This window comes from Coregonus lavaretus (genome assembly GCF_964263955.1).
Source record: "Coregonus lavaretus genome assembly, chromosome: 38".
NCBI lineage: Eukaryota > Metazoa > Chordata > Actinopteri > Salmoniformes > Salmonidae > Coregonus > Coregonus lavaretus.
This window is the reverse complement of record NC_140025.1, coordinates 1,139,723-1,155,837: the sequence shown is the minus strand read 5'-3', so window position 1 is coordinate 1,155,837 and position 16,115 is coordinate 1,139,723. Positions and strand designations below refer to the sequence as shown.

Here is a 16,115-nt window from a genome sequence, read left to right as displayed (position 1 = left end):
GCTCCACGCAAGATCTCACCCCGTGGGGTCAAAATGATCACAAGAACGGTGAGCAAAAATCCCAGAACCACACAGGAGGACCTAGTGAATGACCTGCAGAGAGCTGGGACCAAAGTAACAAAGCCTACCATCAGTAACACACTATGCCGCCAGGGACTCAAATCCTGCAGTGCCAGACGTGTCCCCCTGTTTAAGCCAGTACATGTACAGGCCCGTCTGAAGTTTGCTAGAGTGCATTTGGATGATCCAGAAGAGGATTGGGAGAATGTCATATGGTCAGATGAAACCAAAATATAACTTTTTGGTAAAAACTCAACTCGTCGTGTTTGGAAGACAAAGAATGCTGAGTTGCATCCAAAGAACACCATACCTACTGTGAAGCATGGGGGTGGAAACATCATGCTTTGGGGCTGTTTTTCTGCAAAGGGACCAGGACGACTGATCCGTGTAAAGGAAAGAATGAATGGGGCCATGTATCGTGAGATTTTGAGTGAAAACCTCCTTCCATCTGCAAGGGCATTGAAGATGAAACGTGGCTGGGTCTTTCAGCATGACAATGATCCCAAACACACCGCCCGGGCAACGAAGGAGTGGCTTCGTAAGAAGCATTTCAAGGTCCTGGAGTGGCCTAGCCAGTCTCCAGATCTCAACCCCATAGAAAATCTTTGGAGGGAGTTGAAAGTCCGTGTTGCCCAGCGACAGCCCCAAAACATCACTGCTCTAGAGGAGATCTGCATGGAGGAATGGGCCAAAATACCAGCAACAGTGTGTAAAAACCTTGTGAAGACTTACAGAAAACGTTTGACCTGTGTCATTGCCAACAAAGGGTATATAACAAAGTATTGAGAAACTTTTGTTATTGACCAAATACTTATTTTCCACCATAATTTGCAAATAAATTCATTAAAAGTCCTACAATGTGATTTTCTGGATTTTTTTTCCTCATTTTGTCTGTCATAGTTGACGTGTACCTATGATGAAAATTACAGGCCTCTCTCATCTTTTTAAGTGGGATAACTTGCACAATTGGTGGCTGACTAAATACTTTTTTTCCCCACTGTACATCAGACATCACTAATCCTGTCTCTCTCTCACACACTGAAGTCATTATTGATATCAGGCTTATTGACCCGGTGAGGTCTGAGTGAGGGGTGCATTGTGGGTAAGTGGAGCGTGTAGTCTCGGGGGAGGAGTGGCCTAATGAACACACTGCCAGGTGTGTGTGTGTGTGTGTGTGTGTGTGTGTGCGTGTGAGCTTGTGGGTTTGTGTGTCAACAGCAAGAGATCACTGATAATCCTTAGCATCATGACTCATGGTAGGTGAAGAGATCTTTAAACCATCTTTAAAGTCTTTCCACAGAAAAGGAAGGAGGAGGGAGAGAGAGAGGGGAGGGTGGGAGAGAGAGGGGGGAGGGTGGGAGCGAGAGGGGGGAGGGTGGGAGAGAGAGAGGGGAGGGTGGGAGAGAGAGAGGGGAAAGAATAACAAGGAGAGAGAAAAGAGAGTGCTAGAGGACAGGTGAGATTAGGTAAAGGGGTGGTGTTCTTTTCATGGTTCCTAATCCCAATCTAATCTATGTTTGATTAAGACCCGCCCCTTTACCTAATCTCACTTGATAACACAGCTTCCACTCCAGTTCTGTTTTTAGTCGACCAGTAATCGTCAGAGATGCACAAACCACAAGCACATGTCATGTACCACATACTGTACACACACACACAGAGATCACTCTACAGTCCTGCCAGGACCTGGGTGTCAGTCCACATGGTGCCGTGTGTGTGTGTGTGTGTGTATCCTACTATAGAGTGTCATCATGTGTGTGTCTTCTATTTTTAAATACTGGTATTGCCACAAACTGCTATGGTCAAGCAACACATAAATCCATCAGTACTGTTCTCTGTGCCTGACTGTGTCTCTCCTTAGTCAGTCTGAGTTTACAGTAGAAAACAACAACTCCCATAGCTCCCTTCAAATATTCATAAAGCAAGAGAAAAAGAGATAGGGGGGCGAGGGTGAAAGATGAAAAGATAGAGAGAAATTATTCAGTATGTTCTCTATTTCTGGAACTTTTATCAGGTCTAAGGGTACATACACACACACACACAGGCATTAAGGCTCCATATAGTACATAGAGATGTATGGAAAGATTTACACACACAAAAAAAATACATGATGGAAAAATGTTATTGTATATTGATAAGAACTGCATGCAGAGTGGAGTGGAGTGGAGAGAGAGAGAGAGAGAGAGCGAGAGAGAGAGAGAGAGAGAGTAGATGGATTCCCAAGGGGGGAGAAAGAGGTGAAAAAATAACCTTAATTTGCAAGGGAGAGAGCGAGAATAAGAGAGAGATGGAAAGAGGGAGTGTTGATGGCTCTAGAATACCAAGGGAGAAGAAGAAAAGAAGAGATGAACTATAGAACATTACAGTTAGCAGGTTCCGTTATAGAACGATACAGTTAGCAGGTTCCATTACAGTACATTACAGTTAGCAGGCTCCATTACAGTACATTACAGTTAGCAGGTTCCGTTACAGTCCATTACAGTTAGCAGGTTCCGTTACAGTACATTACAGTTAGCAGGTTCCGTTATAGTACAATACATTACAATTAGCAGGTTCCGTTATAGTACAATACAGTTAGCAGGTTCCGTTACAGTACATTACAGTTAGCAGGTTCCGTTACAGTCCATTACAGTTAGCAGGTTCCGTTACATTCCATTACAGTTGCAGGTTCCGTTCCATTCCATTACAGTTAGCAGGTTCCGTTACAGTCCATTACAGTTAGAAGGTTCCGTTACAGTCCATTACAGTTAGCAGGTTCCGTTACAGTCCATTACAGTTAGCAGGTTCCGTTACAGTCCATTACAGTTAGCAGGTTCCGTTACAGTCCATTAGAGTTAGCAGGATCCGTTACAGTCCATTAGAGTTAGCAGGTTCCGTTACAGTCCATTAGAGTTAGCAGGTTCCGTTATAGTACATTACAGTTAGCAGGTTCCGTTATAGTACATTACAGTTAGCAGGTTCCGTTCAACTGTGCTGTGAAAAGCTTTTAGTGTAGGCCTACATGTCTAGCACCAACCAGCTGACGTTAGCTAGGCTAGGGGTTAGGGGTTAAGTTTAGGGTTAAGGTTAAAGGGTTAAAGTAAGGGTTAGCTAACATGCTAAATTGCAAAGTAACTAAAAAGTAGTAAGTAGTTGCAAAGTTGCTAATTAGCTAAAATGCTAAAGTTGTCCGTGATGAAATTCAAACAAACAACTTTTGGGTTGCTAGATGTTAGCGTTATACATCCATCATCCACCCCACTTTTGTTTTTGACTTAAGTAACCTTTTGTCTTATGTAACCATACCAAACATATCATACTAATTTGAGTATCCCGGATTTACTTGTAATATGCTATGTCTAGTCTATGAGACCAGGCTGCAATTTCACATGTTAAAAAATAAACACAAAGGGACTATACAAACCAGCACTTTTGGGGGGTTCAAACCGGTTCAGAACTATTTTGCTGGTCGGAACAGTGGAATGGACGAAAAAAATAGTGGTTCTGTTCGGAATGAAGCATGTCGGTTCTAATCCCTGGTTAGTACAGTAGCTACAGTATATTACAGTAGAGCAGTGTATAGTGAGCCTATATGGCAATAGTGTATTACAGTAAACAAGGTTAGCATATAAAATCTAATCATATTTTATTGTTTGTGTACCCAGATTTGCAGATGTTATCACAGGTGCAGCAAAATGCTGGTGTTTCTGGCTCCAACCGTGCAGTAATACCTAGCAATGAAAAAACTAAAAAAGCAGAAGTTTACATACACTAAATTGAGACTGTGCCTTTAAACAGCTTGGAAAATTCCAGAAAACGATGTCATGGCTTTAGAAGCTTCTGATAGGCTAATTGACGTAATTTGAGTCAATTGGAGGTGTACCTGTGGATGTATTTCAAGGCCTAACTTCAAACTCAGTGTCACTTTGCTTGACATCATGGGAAAATCAAAAGAAATCAGCCAAGACCTCAGAAAAAGAATTGTAGACCTCTACAAGTCTGGTTCATCCTTGGATGCGAAAAGTGCAAATCCATCCCAGAACAACAGCAAAGGACCTTGTGAAGATGCTGGAGGAAACAGGTACAAAAGTATCTATAGCCACAGTAAAATGAGTTCTATATCGACATAACCTGAAAGGCCGCTCAGCAAGGAAGAAGCCACTGCTCCAAAACCGCCATAAAAAAGCCAGACTACGGTTTACAACTGCACATGGGGACAAAGATCGTACTTTTTGGAGAAATGTCCACTGGTCTGATAAAACAAAAATAGAACTGTTTGGCCATAATGACCATCGTTATGTTTGGAGGAAAAAAGGGGATGCTTGCAAGCTGAAGAACACCATCCCAACCGTGAAGGACAGGGGTGGCAGCCTCATGCTGTGGGGGTGCTTTGCTGCAGGAGGGACTGGTGCACTTCACAAAATAGATGGCATCATGAGGAAGTCAAATGATGTGGATATATTGAAGCAACATCTCAAGACATCAGTCAGGAAGTTAAAGCTTGGTCGCAAATGGATCTTCCAAATGGACAATGACCCCAAGCATACTTCCAAAGTTGTGGCAAAATGGCTTAAGGACAACAATGTCAAGGTATTGGAGTGGTCATCACAAAACCCTGACCTCAATCCTATAGAAGATTTGTGGGCAGAACTGAAAAAGCGTGTGCGAGCAAGGAGGCCTACAAACCTGACTCAGTTACACCAGCTCTGTCAGGAGGAATGGGCCAAAATTCACACAACTTATTGTTGGAAGCTTGTGGAAGGCTACCTGAAACGTTTGACCCAAGTGAAACAATTTAAAGGCAATGCTACCAAATACTAATTGAGTGTATGTAAACTTCTGACCCACTGGGAATGTGATGAAAGAAATAAAAGCTGAAATATATAATTCTCTCTACTATTATTCGGACATTTCACATTCTTAAAATAAAATGGTGATCGTAACTGACCTAAGACATGGAATCTTACTAGGATTAAATGTCAGGAATTGTGAAAAACTGAGTTTAAATGTATTTGGCTAAGGTGTATGTAAACTTCCGACTTCAACTGTAAATATTAAACAATATCAGAACGAGCAATGTCAGAGAACGGAATATATATATATATATATATATATATATATATATATATATATATATATATATATATATATATATACACATACATACATACATACATACATAATGGTGTGTATAGACAGTATGGACAGTAAATGAATAGAAAAGGTGTGTACAGCAGTAGTTATATAGGATGAGCCTTGACTAGAATATAGTATGTAAACATTATTAAAGTGACTAGTGTTCCATGCCTATTTACATTGGGCAGCAGTCTCTAAGGTGCAGGGTAGAGTACCGGGTGGTAGCTGGCTAGTAACAGTGACTAAGTTTCAGGGCAGGGTGCTGGGGCGGAGGCTGGCTAGTGGTGACTGTTAACAGTCTCATGGCCTGGAGATAGAAGCAGTTTCTCAGTCTCTCTGTCCCAGCTTTGATGCACCTGTACAGTCTCCGTCTTCTAGATGGTAGTTGGGTGAACAGGCCGTGGCTCGGGTGGTTGAGGTCTTTGATGATCTTTTTGGCCTTCCTGTGACACCCAGTGTTGTAGATGTCCTGGAGGGCAGGCAGTGTGCCTTTGAATGTTCAAAGGACATTTAAAGTTTAGACAGAAGCTGCTCCTCCGTAGGTATAATTCTCTGGGCCTAATCCATATAAAGCATGTCATAACAAGATGCCCAGCGTGTCAAGTCAAGCCTCCTCCTCCACCCTCTCTCACTCTCAGTCACTGCTTTCTCCCCACCCGCAAAATTTCAGTCGCATCTCATGCCCACTTTATTTTAAGAATGTGAAATGTCAGAATAATAGTAGAGAGAATGATTTATTTCAGCTTTTATTTATTTCATCACATTCCCAGTGGGTCAGAAGTTTACATACACTCAATTAGTATTAGGTAGCATTGCCTTTAAATTGTTTAACTTGGGTCAAACGTTTTGGGTAGCCTTCCACAAGCTTCCCACAATAAGTTGGGTGCATTTTGGCCCATTCCTCCTGACAGAGCTGGTGTAACCGAGTCAGGTTTGTAGGCCTCCTTGCTCGCACACACTTTTTCAGTTCTGCCCACAAATGTTCTATAGGATTGAGGTCAGGGCTTTCCAATACCTTGACTTTGTTGTCCTTAAGGCATTTTGCCACAACTTTGGAAGTATGCTTGGTGTCATTGTCTATTTGGAAGACCCATTTGCGACCAAGCTTTAACTTCCTGACTGATGTCTTGAGATGTTGCTTCAATATATCCACATAATTTTCCTTCCTCATGATGCCATCTATTTTGTGAAGTGCACCAGTCCCTCCTGCAGCAAAGCACCCCCACAGCATGAGGCTGCCAACCCCGTGCTTCATGGTTGGGATGGTGTTCCCCCCTTTTCCTCCAAACATATCGATGGTCATTATGGCCAAACAGTTCTATTTTTGTTTCATCAGACCAGAGGACATTTCTTCAAAAAGTACGATCTTTGTCCTCATGTGCAGTTGTAAACCGTAGTCTGGCTTTTTTATGGCGGTTTTGGAGCAGTGGTTTCTTCCTTGCTGAGCAGGCCTTTCAGGTTATGTCGATATAGGACTTGTTTAACTGTGGATATAGATACTTTTGTACCCGTTTCCTCCAGCATCTTCACAAGGTCCTTTGCTGTTGTTCTGGGATTGATTTTCACCTAAGTGTATGTAAACTTCCGACTTTAACTGTACAACATAAATATACATATTATACTCAAACAGGTGCTGTAGATGTCCTGGAGGGCAGGCAGTAAGCCCCCGATGATGCGTTGGGCAGACCGCACCATCCTCTGGAGAGCCCTGCGGTTGCGGATGGTGCAATTGCTGTACCAGGCAGTGATACAGCCCAACAGGATGCTCTCAATGGTGCATCTGTAGAGGTTTGTGAGGGTCTTAAGGGCTAAGCCAAATTTCTTCAACCTCCTGAGGTTGCGCCTTCTTCACCACGCTGTCTGTGTGACGGGACCATTTCAGGTTGTCAGGAATGTGCACGCCGAGGAACTTGAAGCTTTTGATCCTCTCCACTGGGTTCAAAAGCTATAGCTACAGTATATTGCAGTAGAGCATTGTATGGTGAGCCTATATGGATATAGTGTATTACAGCAGACACGGTTAGGGTTAGTATAAAGCTACAGTATACAGCAGTAGAGCAGTGAGCCTATATGGCGATAGTGTATTCCTGTAGACAGGCTGAATGTCATCCAGCAAATGAGGCGTGACTTTCAGTCAGAGAGCATTGTCAGCAATAACTGAACTCACATAACTCTCACACACCCCCCCCCCCCACACACACACACACACACGCAAGCACGCGCAGACACACAAATGCATGTGTGCACACACAAACACAGGATGCAGCAGTCTCACAGAAACACCTCTTGCGCACTCTCTCTCACAAATGCACAGAAACACACACACGGAAGAGGCTGTCAAACCTTTATCTGTGGCTAACAGTGTTAACCTCTAGCTGACCTCTTTTGTTTATCCAACCAGAGCACACTCTACTCCACATTACAACATGACCTTCACACACACACACACACACACTAGTCCATTATACAGTGCATTCAGAAAGTATTCAGACCCCTTGACTTTTTTCACATTTTTTTACGTTACAGCCTAATTTTCTAAGATTGATTAAGTTGTTTTTCCCCTCATCAATCTACACACAATACCCCATTATGACAAAGCAAAAAAATAATAATATGCACTGAAATATCACATTTACATACTGTAAGTATTTAGACCCTTTACGCAGTACTTTGTTGAAGCACCTTTGGCAGAGATTACAGCCTCAAGTCTTCTTGGGCATGACCCTACAAGCTTGGCACACCTGTATTTGGGGAGTTTCTCCCATTCTTCTTTGCAGATCCTCTCAAGCTCTGTCAGGTTGGATGGGGAGCGTCGCTGCACAGCTATTTTCAGGTCTCTCCAAAGATGTTCGATCGGGTTCAAGTACAGGCTCTGGCTGGGCCACTCAAGGACATTCAGAGACTTGTCCCGAAGCCACTCCTGCATTGTCTTGGCTGTGTGCATAGGGTTGTTGTCCTGTTGGAAGGTGAACCTTTGCCCCAGTCTGAGGTCCTGAGCGCTCTGGAGCAGGTTTTCATCAAGGATCGCTCTGTACTTTGCTCCGTTCATCTTTCCCTCGATCCTGACTAGTCTCCCAGTCCATGTGCTGAAAAACATCCCCACAGCATGATGCTGCCACCACCATTCTTCACCGTAGGGATGGTATTGGCCAGGTGATGAGCGATGCCTGGTTTCCTCCAGATGTGACGCTTGGCATTCAGGCCAAAGAGTTCAATTTTGGTTTCATCAGGCCAGATAATCTTGTTTTTCATGGTCTGAGAGTCCTTTAGGTGCCTTTTGGCAAACTCCAAGTGGGCTGTCATGTGCATTTTACTGAGGAGGGGCTTCCATCTGATTGGTGGAGTGCTGCAGAGACGGTTGTCCTTCTGGAAGGTTCTCCCATCTCCACAGAGGAACTCTGGAGCTCTGTCAGAGACCATCGGGTTCTTGGTCACCTCCCTGACAAAGGCACTTCTCCCCCAATTGCTCAGTTTGGCCACGGTGTTCTTGGGGACCTTCAATGCTGCTGAATTATTTTGGTACCCTTCCCCAGATCTGTGCCTCAACACAATCCTGTCTCGGAGCGCTACGGACAATTCCTTTCGACCTCACGGCTTTGTTTTTGCTCTGACATGCACTGTCAACTGTGGGACCTTATTTAGACAGGTGTGTGCCTTTGCAAATCATGTCCAATCAATTGAATTTACCACAGGTGGACTACAATCAATTGTTGAAACATCTCAAGGATGATCAATGGAAACAGGATCCACCTGAGCTCAATTTTGGGTGTCATAGCAAAAGGTCTTAATACTTATGTAAATAAGGTATTTCTGTTTTTTATTTGTAATAAAATGTGCAACATTCTCTAAAAACCTGTTTTCGCTTTGTCATTATGGGGTAATGTGTGTAGTTTGATGAGGAAAACAATTAATTTAATCAATTTTAGAATAAGGCTGTGACGTAACAAAATGTGGAAAAAGTGAAGGGGTCTGAATACTTTCCGAATGCACTGTACTCAAACATGAACACTAGTGATGGGGGAAAAATATTGATACAGTTACATAATCGGGATATTATTTTTGACGGAATATCGTATCGTTTTGACAATATAGCAATACTATTTTTGCGCTAGTTGGCTGTACCTGCACCAAAACTCCAGTATTCTACCTTCATAGCTCGTTCTCCATCTTCTTTTTAAATATGGAGCCAATTTGTTTTCAGAACTTTTATTTCCATTACTTTTATTTTGTTTTCTCATGGCTCTCTCGTCTCTCTGCAGCAGACATATAGTGAGCAATATGTTTGGAACATCGAATTGCAATCAAATCACAGTATCGAATCGCAATACATATAGATTCGTGAGAATCGCAATACATATCGTATTGGCACCTAAGTATCGTGATAATATCATATCGTGAGGTCCCTGGCAATTCCCATCCCTAATGAACATGGTTGAACAACATATACAAAGATGCATCTATAAAGGAATTACTTCACAGGAGAGGAAAGGAACGGAAAGGAGAGGAGGTTTGGACACAAAGATAGTGACACTTGGGCACACACTGGAGCAACTGAGACCCCAAACCACCATTACGCCAATCAAACATAAACCACTGACAGAGGCAGACACGGGAAATCGCTCAGTCATATCCTGTGTCCTGAACATACATCCCTCTGCAACTTGTCAGATACAACAGACTGTTTCCTACTGATAGAGATAGGGGGGGAGAGAGGGAGACCGGGAGAGAGAGAAAGAAAGTCTTACCTTGTACACCTGTCCGTAGGTTCCATTGCCAACCAACTCCACCAGCTCAAAGATGCCTGCCGGGTCCTAAAGAGAGACAGATTTGGAGTCACAGAGCGTACAGACATTTAGCTTGAAGCTAGCAGTTATAGAGGTATTAGCTTGATGCTAGCCCCCAGTCATAGGCTATAGACCGTTAGCGTGATGCTAGCCCCCAGACATAGGCTTTAGACCGTTAGCTTGATGCTAGTCCCCACCCCAGACATATTAACTGTTATCTTGATGCTAGCACAGATAGACAGTTAGCTTGATGCCAGCCCCAAAACATATAGAACATTAGCTTGATGCTAGCCCCCAGAGATAGGCTACAGACAGTTAGCTTGAAGCTAGCTGATGCTAATAGACTGCTACTGTCGATTGCTAGCTAAAGTGGCTGCATAATGGTTAGCTTATTAGACAGTAGAGTTAGAAGAGGAGCCGCCAGACCACAGCAGAGAACCCAGTGACCTCACACACACACACACACACACACACCTCCCTATTTGCTGTGTTGCTAAGGCATTCCAACAATAGCTGGAATTCAACTCCCCCTCCCTAGCCCTCACTCTCTCTTTCACTCTCTTTCTCTCACTCCAACTCTCTCTTTCTCCATTCATCTCCAGCCAGCGTCGATATACAGTGGGGAGAACAAGTATTTGATACACTGCCGATTTTGCAGGTTTTCCTAGTTACAAAGCATGTAGAGGTCTGTAATATTTATCTTAGGTACACTTCAACTGTGAGAGGCGGAATCTAAAACAAAAATCCAGAAAATCACATTGTATGATTTTTAAGTAATTAATTTGCATTTTATTGCATGACATAAGTATTTGATCACCTACCAACCAGTAAGAATTCCGGCTCTCACAGATCTGTTAGTTTTTCTTTAAGAAGCCCTCCTGTTCTCCACTCATTACCTGTATTAACTGCACCTGTTTGAACTCGTTACCTGTCCACACACTCAATCAAACAGACTCCAACCTCTCCACAATGGCCAAGACCAGAGAGCTGTGTAAGGACATCAGGGATAAAATTGTAGACCTGCACAAGGCTGGGATGGGCTACAGGACAATAGGCAAGCAGCTTGGTGAGAAGGCAACAACTGTTGGCGCAATTATTAGAAAATGGAAGAAGTTCAAGATGACGGTCAATCACCCTCGGTCTGGGGCTCCATGCAAGATCTCACCTCGTGGGGCATCAATGATCATGAAGAAGGTGAGGGATCAGCCCAGAACTACACGGCAGGACCTGGTCAATGACCTGAAGAGAGCTGGGTCCACAGTCTCAAAGAAAACCATTAGTAACACACTACGCCGTCAAGGATTAAAATCCTGCAGCGCACGCAAGGTCCCCCTGCTCAAGCCAGCGCATGTCCAGGCCCATCTGAAGTTTGCCAATGACCATCTGGATGATCCAGAGGAGGAATGGGAGAAGGTCATGTGGTCTTATGAGACAAAAATCGAGTTTTTTGGTCTAAACTCCACTCGCCGTGTTTGGAGGAAGAAGAAGGATGAGTACAACCCCAAGAACACCATCCCAACCGTGAAGCATGGAGGTGGAAACATCATTCTTTGGGGATGCTTTTCTGCAAAGGGGACAGGACGACTGCACCGTATTGAGGGGAGGATGGATGGGGCCATGTATCGCGAGATCTTGGCCAACAACCTCCTTCCCTCAGTAAGAGCATTGAAGATGGGTCGTGGCTGGGTCTTCCAGCATGACAACGACCCGAAACACACAGCCAGGGCAACTAAGGAGTGGCTCCGTAAGAAGCATCTCAAGGTCCTGGAGTGGCCTAGCCAGTCTCCAGACCTGAACCCAATAGAACATCTTTGGAGGGAGCTGAAAGTCCGTATTGTCCAGCGACAGCCCCGAAACCTGAAGGATCTGGAGAAGGTCTGTATGGAGGAGTGGGCCAAAATCCCTGCTGCAGTGTGTGCAAACCTGGTCAAGACCTACAGGAAACGTATGATCTCTGTAATTGCAAACAAAGGTTTCTGTGCCAAATATTAAGTTCTGTTTTTCTGATGTATCAAATACTTATGTCATGCAATAAAATGCAAATGAATTACTTAAAAATCATACAATGTGATTTTCTGGATTTTTGTTTTAGATTCCGTCTCTCACTGTTGAAGTGTACCTATGATAAAAATTACAGACCTCTACATGCTTTGTAAGTAGGAAAACCTGCAAAATCAGCAGTGTATCAAATACTTGTTCTCCCCACTATGTATCTCTCTCAGTTTCATTCTCTCGTTCTCTCTCATTCCAGCCCCTCTGAGAAATGCTATGGCACTCTCATACTCTCTTTTATTATCTCTTTCTATCCATCACTCTCTCATTCCAACAGTCTTGAGCCTTTTGGCTATGGTGCTTTGACTACCTTTTAGTCTCTCTCTCTCTCTCTCTCTCTCTCCCATTCCAGCAGTATCTAAGCACCAGTGGCACTTCCCTCTTTTATGTTCCCTCTCTCGCCATCTCCTCATCTTTCCTTCCCTCCTGTGGTACCATGAGAAACACAGACACACTCACTCTTCTAAAAAAGCCCACACAAGGGTTAGTGATCAAGTGTGTGTGTGTGTGTGTGTGAACAGAGTAAAACAGAGTGTTTTTGCTGCTCCAGTTCATTCATATCCTCAGGCTAACTGATAGAAAATACTCCAATATCATGACTATTTGATACAACAGAATGGGCTCACAGGGTGTGTGTGTGTGATTATTAGATTACAAGAGGTTACTGGATGATGGGGGTCACGCTGTAACTGGTCATATCTAAACAACCACTGTCATGAGAGAAGGACTCTACTGTATTGGATGACACACACACACACACACGTTGTTTTCTCTGTTGCCGAATCTTATTCTCTGTTTAGCTCCTCGCGAGGCCTTGTATACATTCTTCAATCTCTATGGCTCTAAACTGTGTGTGTGTCTATGTATGTTTGTGTATGTGTGTGTGGTCAGTGCTGTCCTGCTGATCTGTTGTCTGTTAATGTCATCAGCTGACTGCCTGGCTTCTGACTGTGCATGTGTGTGTGTGTGTGTATGTGTGCATGTGTGTGTGTGTGTGTGTGCTGTATCACCAGTTCTCTGACCAGTTCTCAGTCAGGGTTTCCCAACACAACCACACACACACACACTTGTCTGTCCAGTGGTTCCTAGCCCAGTCTAGCCAGTGACCCACTAACCAGTGGATTAATGTCTGTGACTGACTGGTGGAGAACTGTTATCCAACCTGGCAACCTAATCATGCTACTGTACAGCTCAGTTCTAGACTTGCTCTGTCCAACCTGGCAACCTCAACATGCTACTGTAGAGTTCAGCTATAGACTGGCTCTGCCCTCTACCAACATGGCAACCCTGGCTCTGCCCTCAGCCTTACCATGACACCTACCCAATCCGGCACAGTACTATGTTGTTTACTATGTCATATTGTGAGTTCTGTTATGTATTGAGGATTCATCAATAAACTGTCTATCATCCTTTATACTAGTCTGTTTACCTGTCTGTGGGTCATATGGCATTAGCTTACATCTCTACACAGTAACTGACCACACACACACAAAGCAAACGCACCATCTTGCAGAGTAGATGTATCCATTCATGCAGTGTGTGTGTGTGTTTGTGTTTGTGTGTGTGGCTCAGGGTAAACAAAAGAACCAGAGCGTGCAGCAAAAGCCACGGTAGCCTACAGCCCCAGTACACACTCTTAGAAATAAAGGTGCCAACTAGAACCATAAAGAGTTCTTCGGCTGTCCCCATAGGAGAACCCTTTGAAAAACCACTTTTGGTTCCAGGTAGAACCCTTTTGGGTTCCATGTAGAACCCTTTCCACCAAAAGAGTTCTACCTAGAACCAAAAAGGGTTCTAACTGGAACCAAAAAGAGTTATCCTATGGGGATAGCCACAGAACACATTTGGAACACTTTTTTCTAAGAGTGCACAGACAACACAGTCTACAGGGAGCCTAGCCACTAGCATTATTGGCTTAGCATCTACACTGATAGTTATACCAACATATAACCATATTGGCAAAGGCAATATATCAAGGTAATGTAATATAGGCAATATATCAAGGTAATGTAATATAGGCAATATATCACATATAAATAGATACAATGTGATTATTTAATATGATCCTTTGTAGAGAGGACTCTCTCTACCCGTGTTTAACAGTGAGTGACATTTGTTGTTCACACACACACACACACACACACACACACACACACACACACACACACACACACACACAGTGAGTGACATTTGTTGTTCACTCACACACTGTATGCATGGATGCCTTAATGTACACACAGAGTAAATGCCCATGAAGGCTATCAGGCTGTTTTCATAGACCCACATCACCATTCTCTTTGTGTGTGTGTGTGGTATGTGGAAATATGTAGGCTACATTCCACCGCGGACTGGCTCAATGAAAGCGACATATTCAGACCAAAAAGCCGAGACCACCAAAGCAAACCCCTCTCTGTCTCACTCGACCACCCCCCCCCCCTCCCTCCCTCCCCTTCCCCCAACCCTCTCTCAAACCATTACATGGCTATTCTGTCATGCTATTTCATATCTAACCTTTGTTTATCTAGGTTAGTCATTAGTAAATCAGTAGAAAGAGAAAAACTTGGTTGACGTTTTTCCACTGAGTATGTTTATCTTTTGTGTTACATTATATAACCACCTGCTATAAGGCTATTAACAGTGTGGTCCTCTGTAGCTCAGCTGGTAGAGCACGGCGCTTGTAACGCCAAGGTAGTGGGTTCGATCCCCGGGACCACCCATACACAAAAATGTATGCACGCACGACTGTAAGTCGCTTTGGATAAAAGCGTCTGCTAAATGGCATATTATTAACAGTGCTATATAGGCCTGCATATTTGGATATGTTTTGCTCATGCACAAACATCGGTAGGCCAGTCTGCCATGTTGGTGGCTGTAGAGAGGGATGGGGAATTTGACCCATTTTAGAAGCGTTGTCTCACACAGAGAGAGAGAGAGAGAGCGAGAGACAGAGTAGTAGCCATCTCTGATATTGAAACACAGATACATGATGTAGACCCGGCTTTATCTTACCCGTAGAGCAGACAGGTCGATCTCATCCAGACTCCGGGCAGGGGAATCAGTCGCCATGATTAAAATAAAATATTTAAAAAATCACCAGAATCAGAAATCATCCAGACAACGAGACCACGGAGAAAATGCCCTTGGCCACCGCTATAGGCTGCCCTCTTCGGCGGGGAAACAAGCCTGCCTACCTCTCTCTCACCGATAAGCGATGGAGAGATGGCGACTGAGAACGAAAGACAGAAAATAAAAAAGAGAATATATCCCAGTTCGTCAGTAGGTTTGGAGGTGACCGACGTTAAAAAACGGTGCTAGAGCAGAGATGCTGGTGTGTGAGTATAACGGACGTGAACATAATCAGCAGCACCGAATCCACGTTTGTAGGTTCAACCGACAGAGCGAGAACTCAAGGTTTGGTTTGCTGGCTGCTGCTCTCGAGCTTTGTCAATCAAAGACAACGCGGGCGGGGCAAATATGTAAATCACGCCCACTCCAGAGGATTTTCCAATTAAATGTACAGTATTTCAAACGACCAAAGAAGTTTCCAGAGTTGCACATCCCTGACACCGGGTGTGGTAACTGGTATGTCTAAAGTTTAGTAATGATGTTAGGTACAGTGGGACTTTTTGTAAAAGGGATTTATAAATGAAAACATAGCAATGTGTCAAACTACATGACATCAAAGAGGGCCAATCAACTTTCTGGTAGAGAATTCAGTGATGAGTACTAAAATTGTTGCCCCTAATAAAGCGCAGAGTGCTATGATAAACGGCATCTAACGGATTTAGTAAAGTGGCAGCTGTGTTCAAATACAGTGCATTCGGAAAGTATTCAGGCACCTTGACTTGTTCCACATTTTGTTAAGTTACAGCCTTATTCTAAAATTGATTAAATTGTTTTTCTTCCTCATCAATCTACACACAATACCCCATAATGACAAAGCAAAAACCGGTTTTTAGAAATATTTGCAAATTTAAATAAAACACGGAAATATCACATTTAAGTATTCAGACCCTTTGCTCAGTACTTTGTTGAAGCACCTTTAGCAGCGATTACATCCTTGAGTCTTCTTGGGTATGACGCTACAAGCTTGGCACACCTGTA

The 16,115-nt window shown here is 43.6% G+C and overlaps 1 protein-coding gene across 1 annotated transcript in view; it reads right to left on the bottom strand.

The window, feature by feature from the left end:
* The window catches only part of LOC311111948 (traf2 and NCK-interacting protein kinase-like), a 38,300-nt gene extending 22,653 nt beyond the window's left edge, over positions 1–15,647 (bottom strand). Inside the window, exons 1-2 of the mRNA XM_084154885.1 lie at positions 15,021–15,647; positions 9,921–9,986 (exon numbers count right to left, since the gene is read on the bottom strand). Of these exons, the coding sequence (XP_084011011.1) occupies positions 9,921–9,986; positions 15,021–15,077 (123 nt within the window). The 5' untranslated portion in view covers positions 15,078–15,647. The remainder of the gene's footprint in view (positions 1–9,920; positions 9,987–15,020) is intronic.
* Between the last annotated feature and the right edge of the window lie 468 nt (positions 15,648–16,115).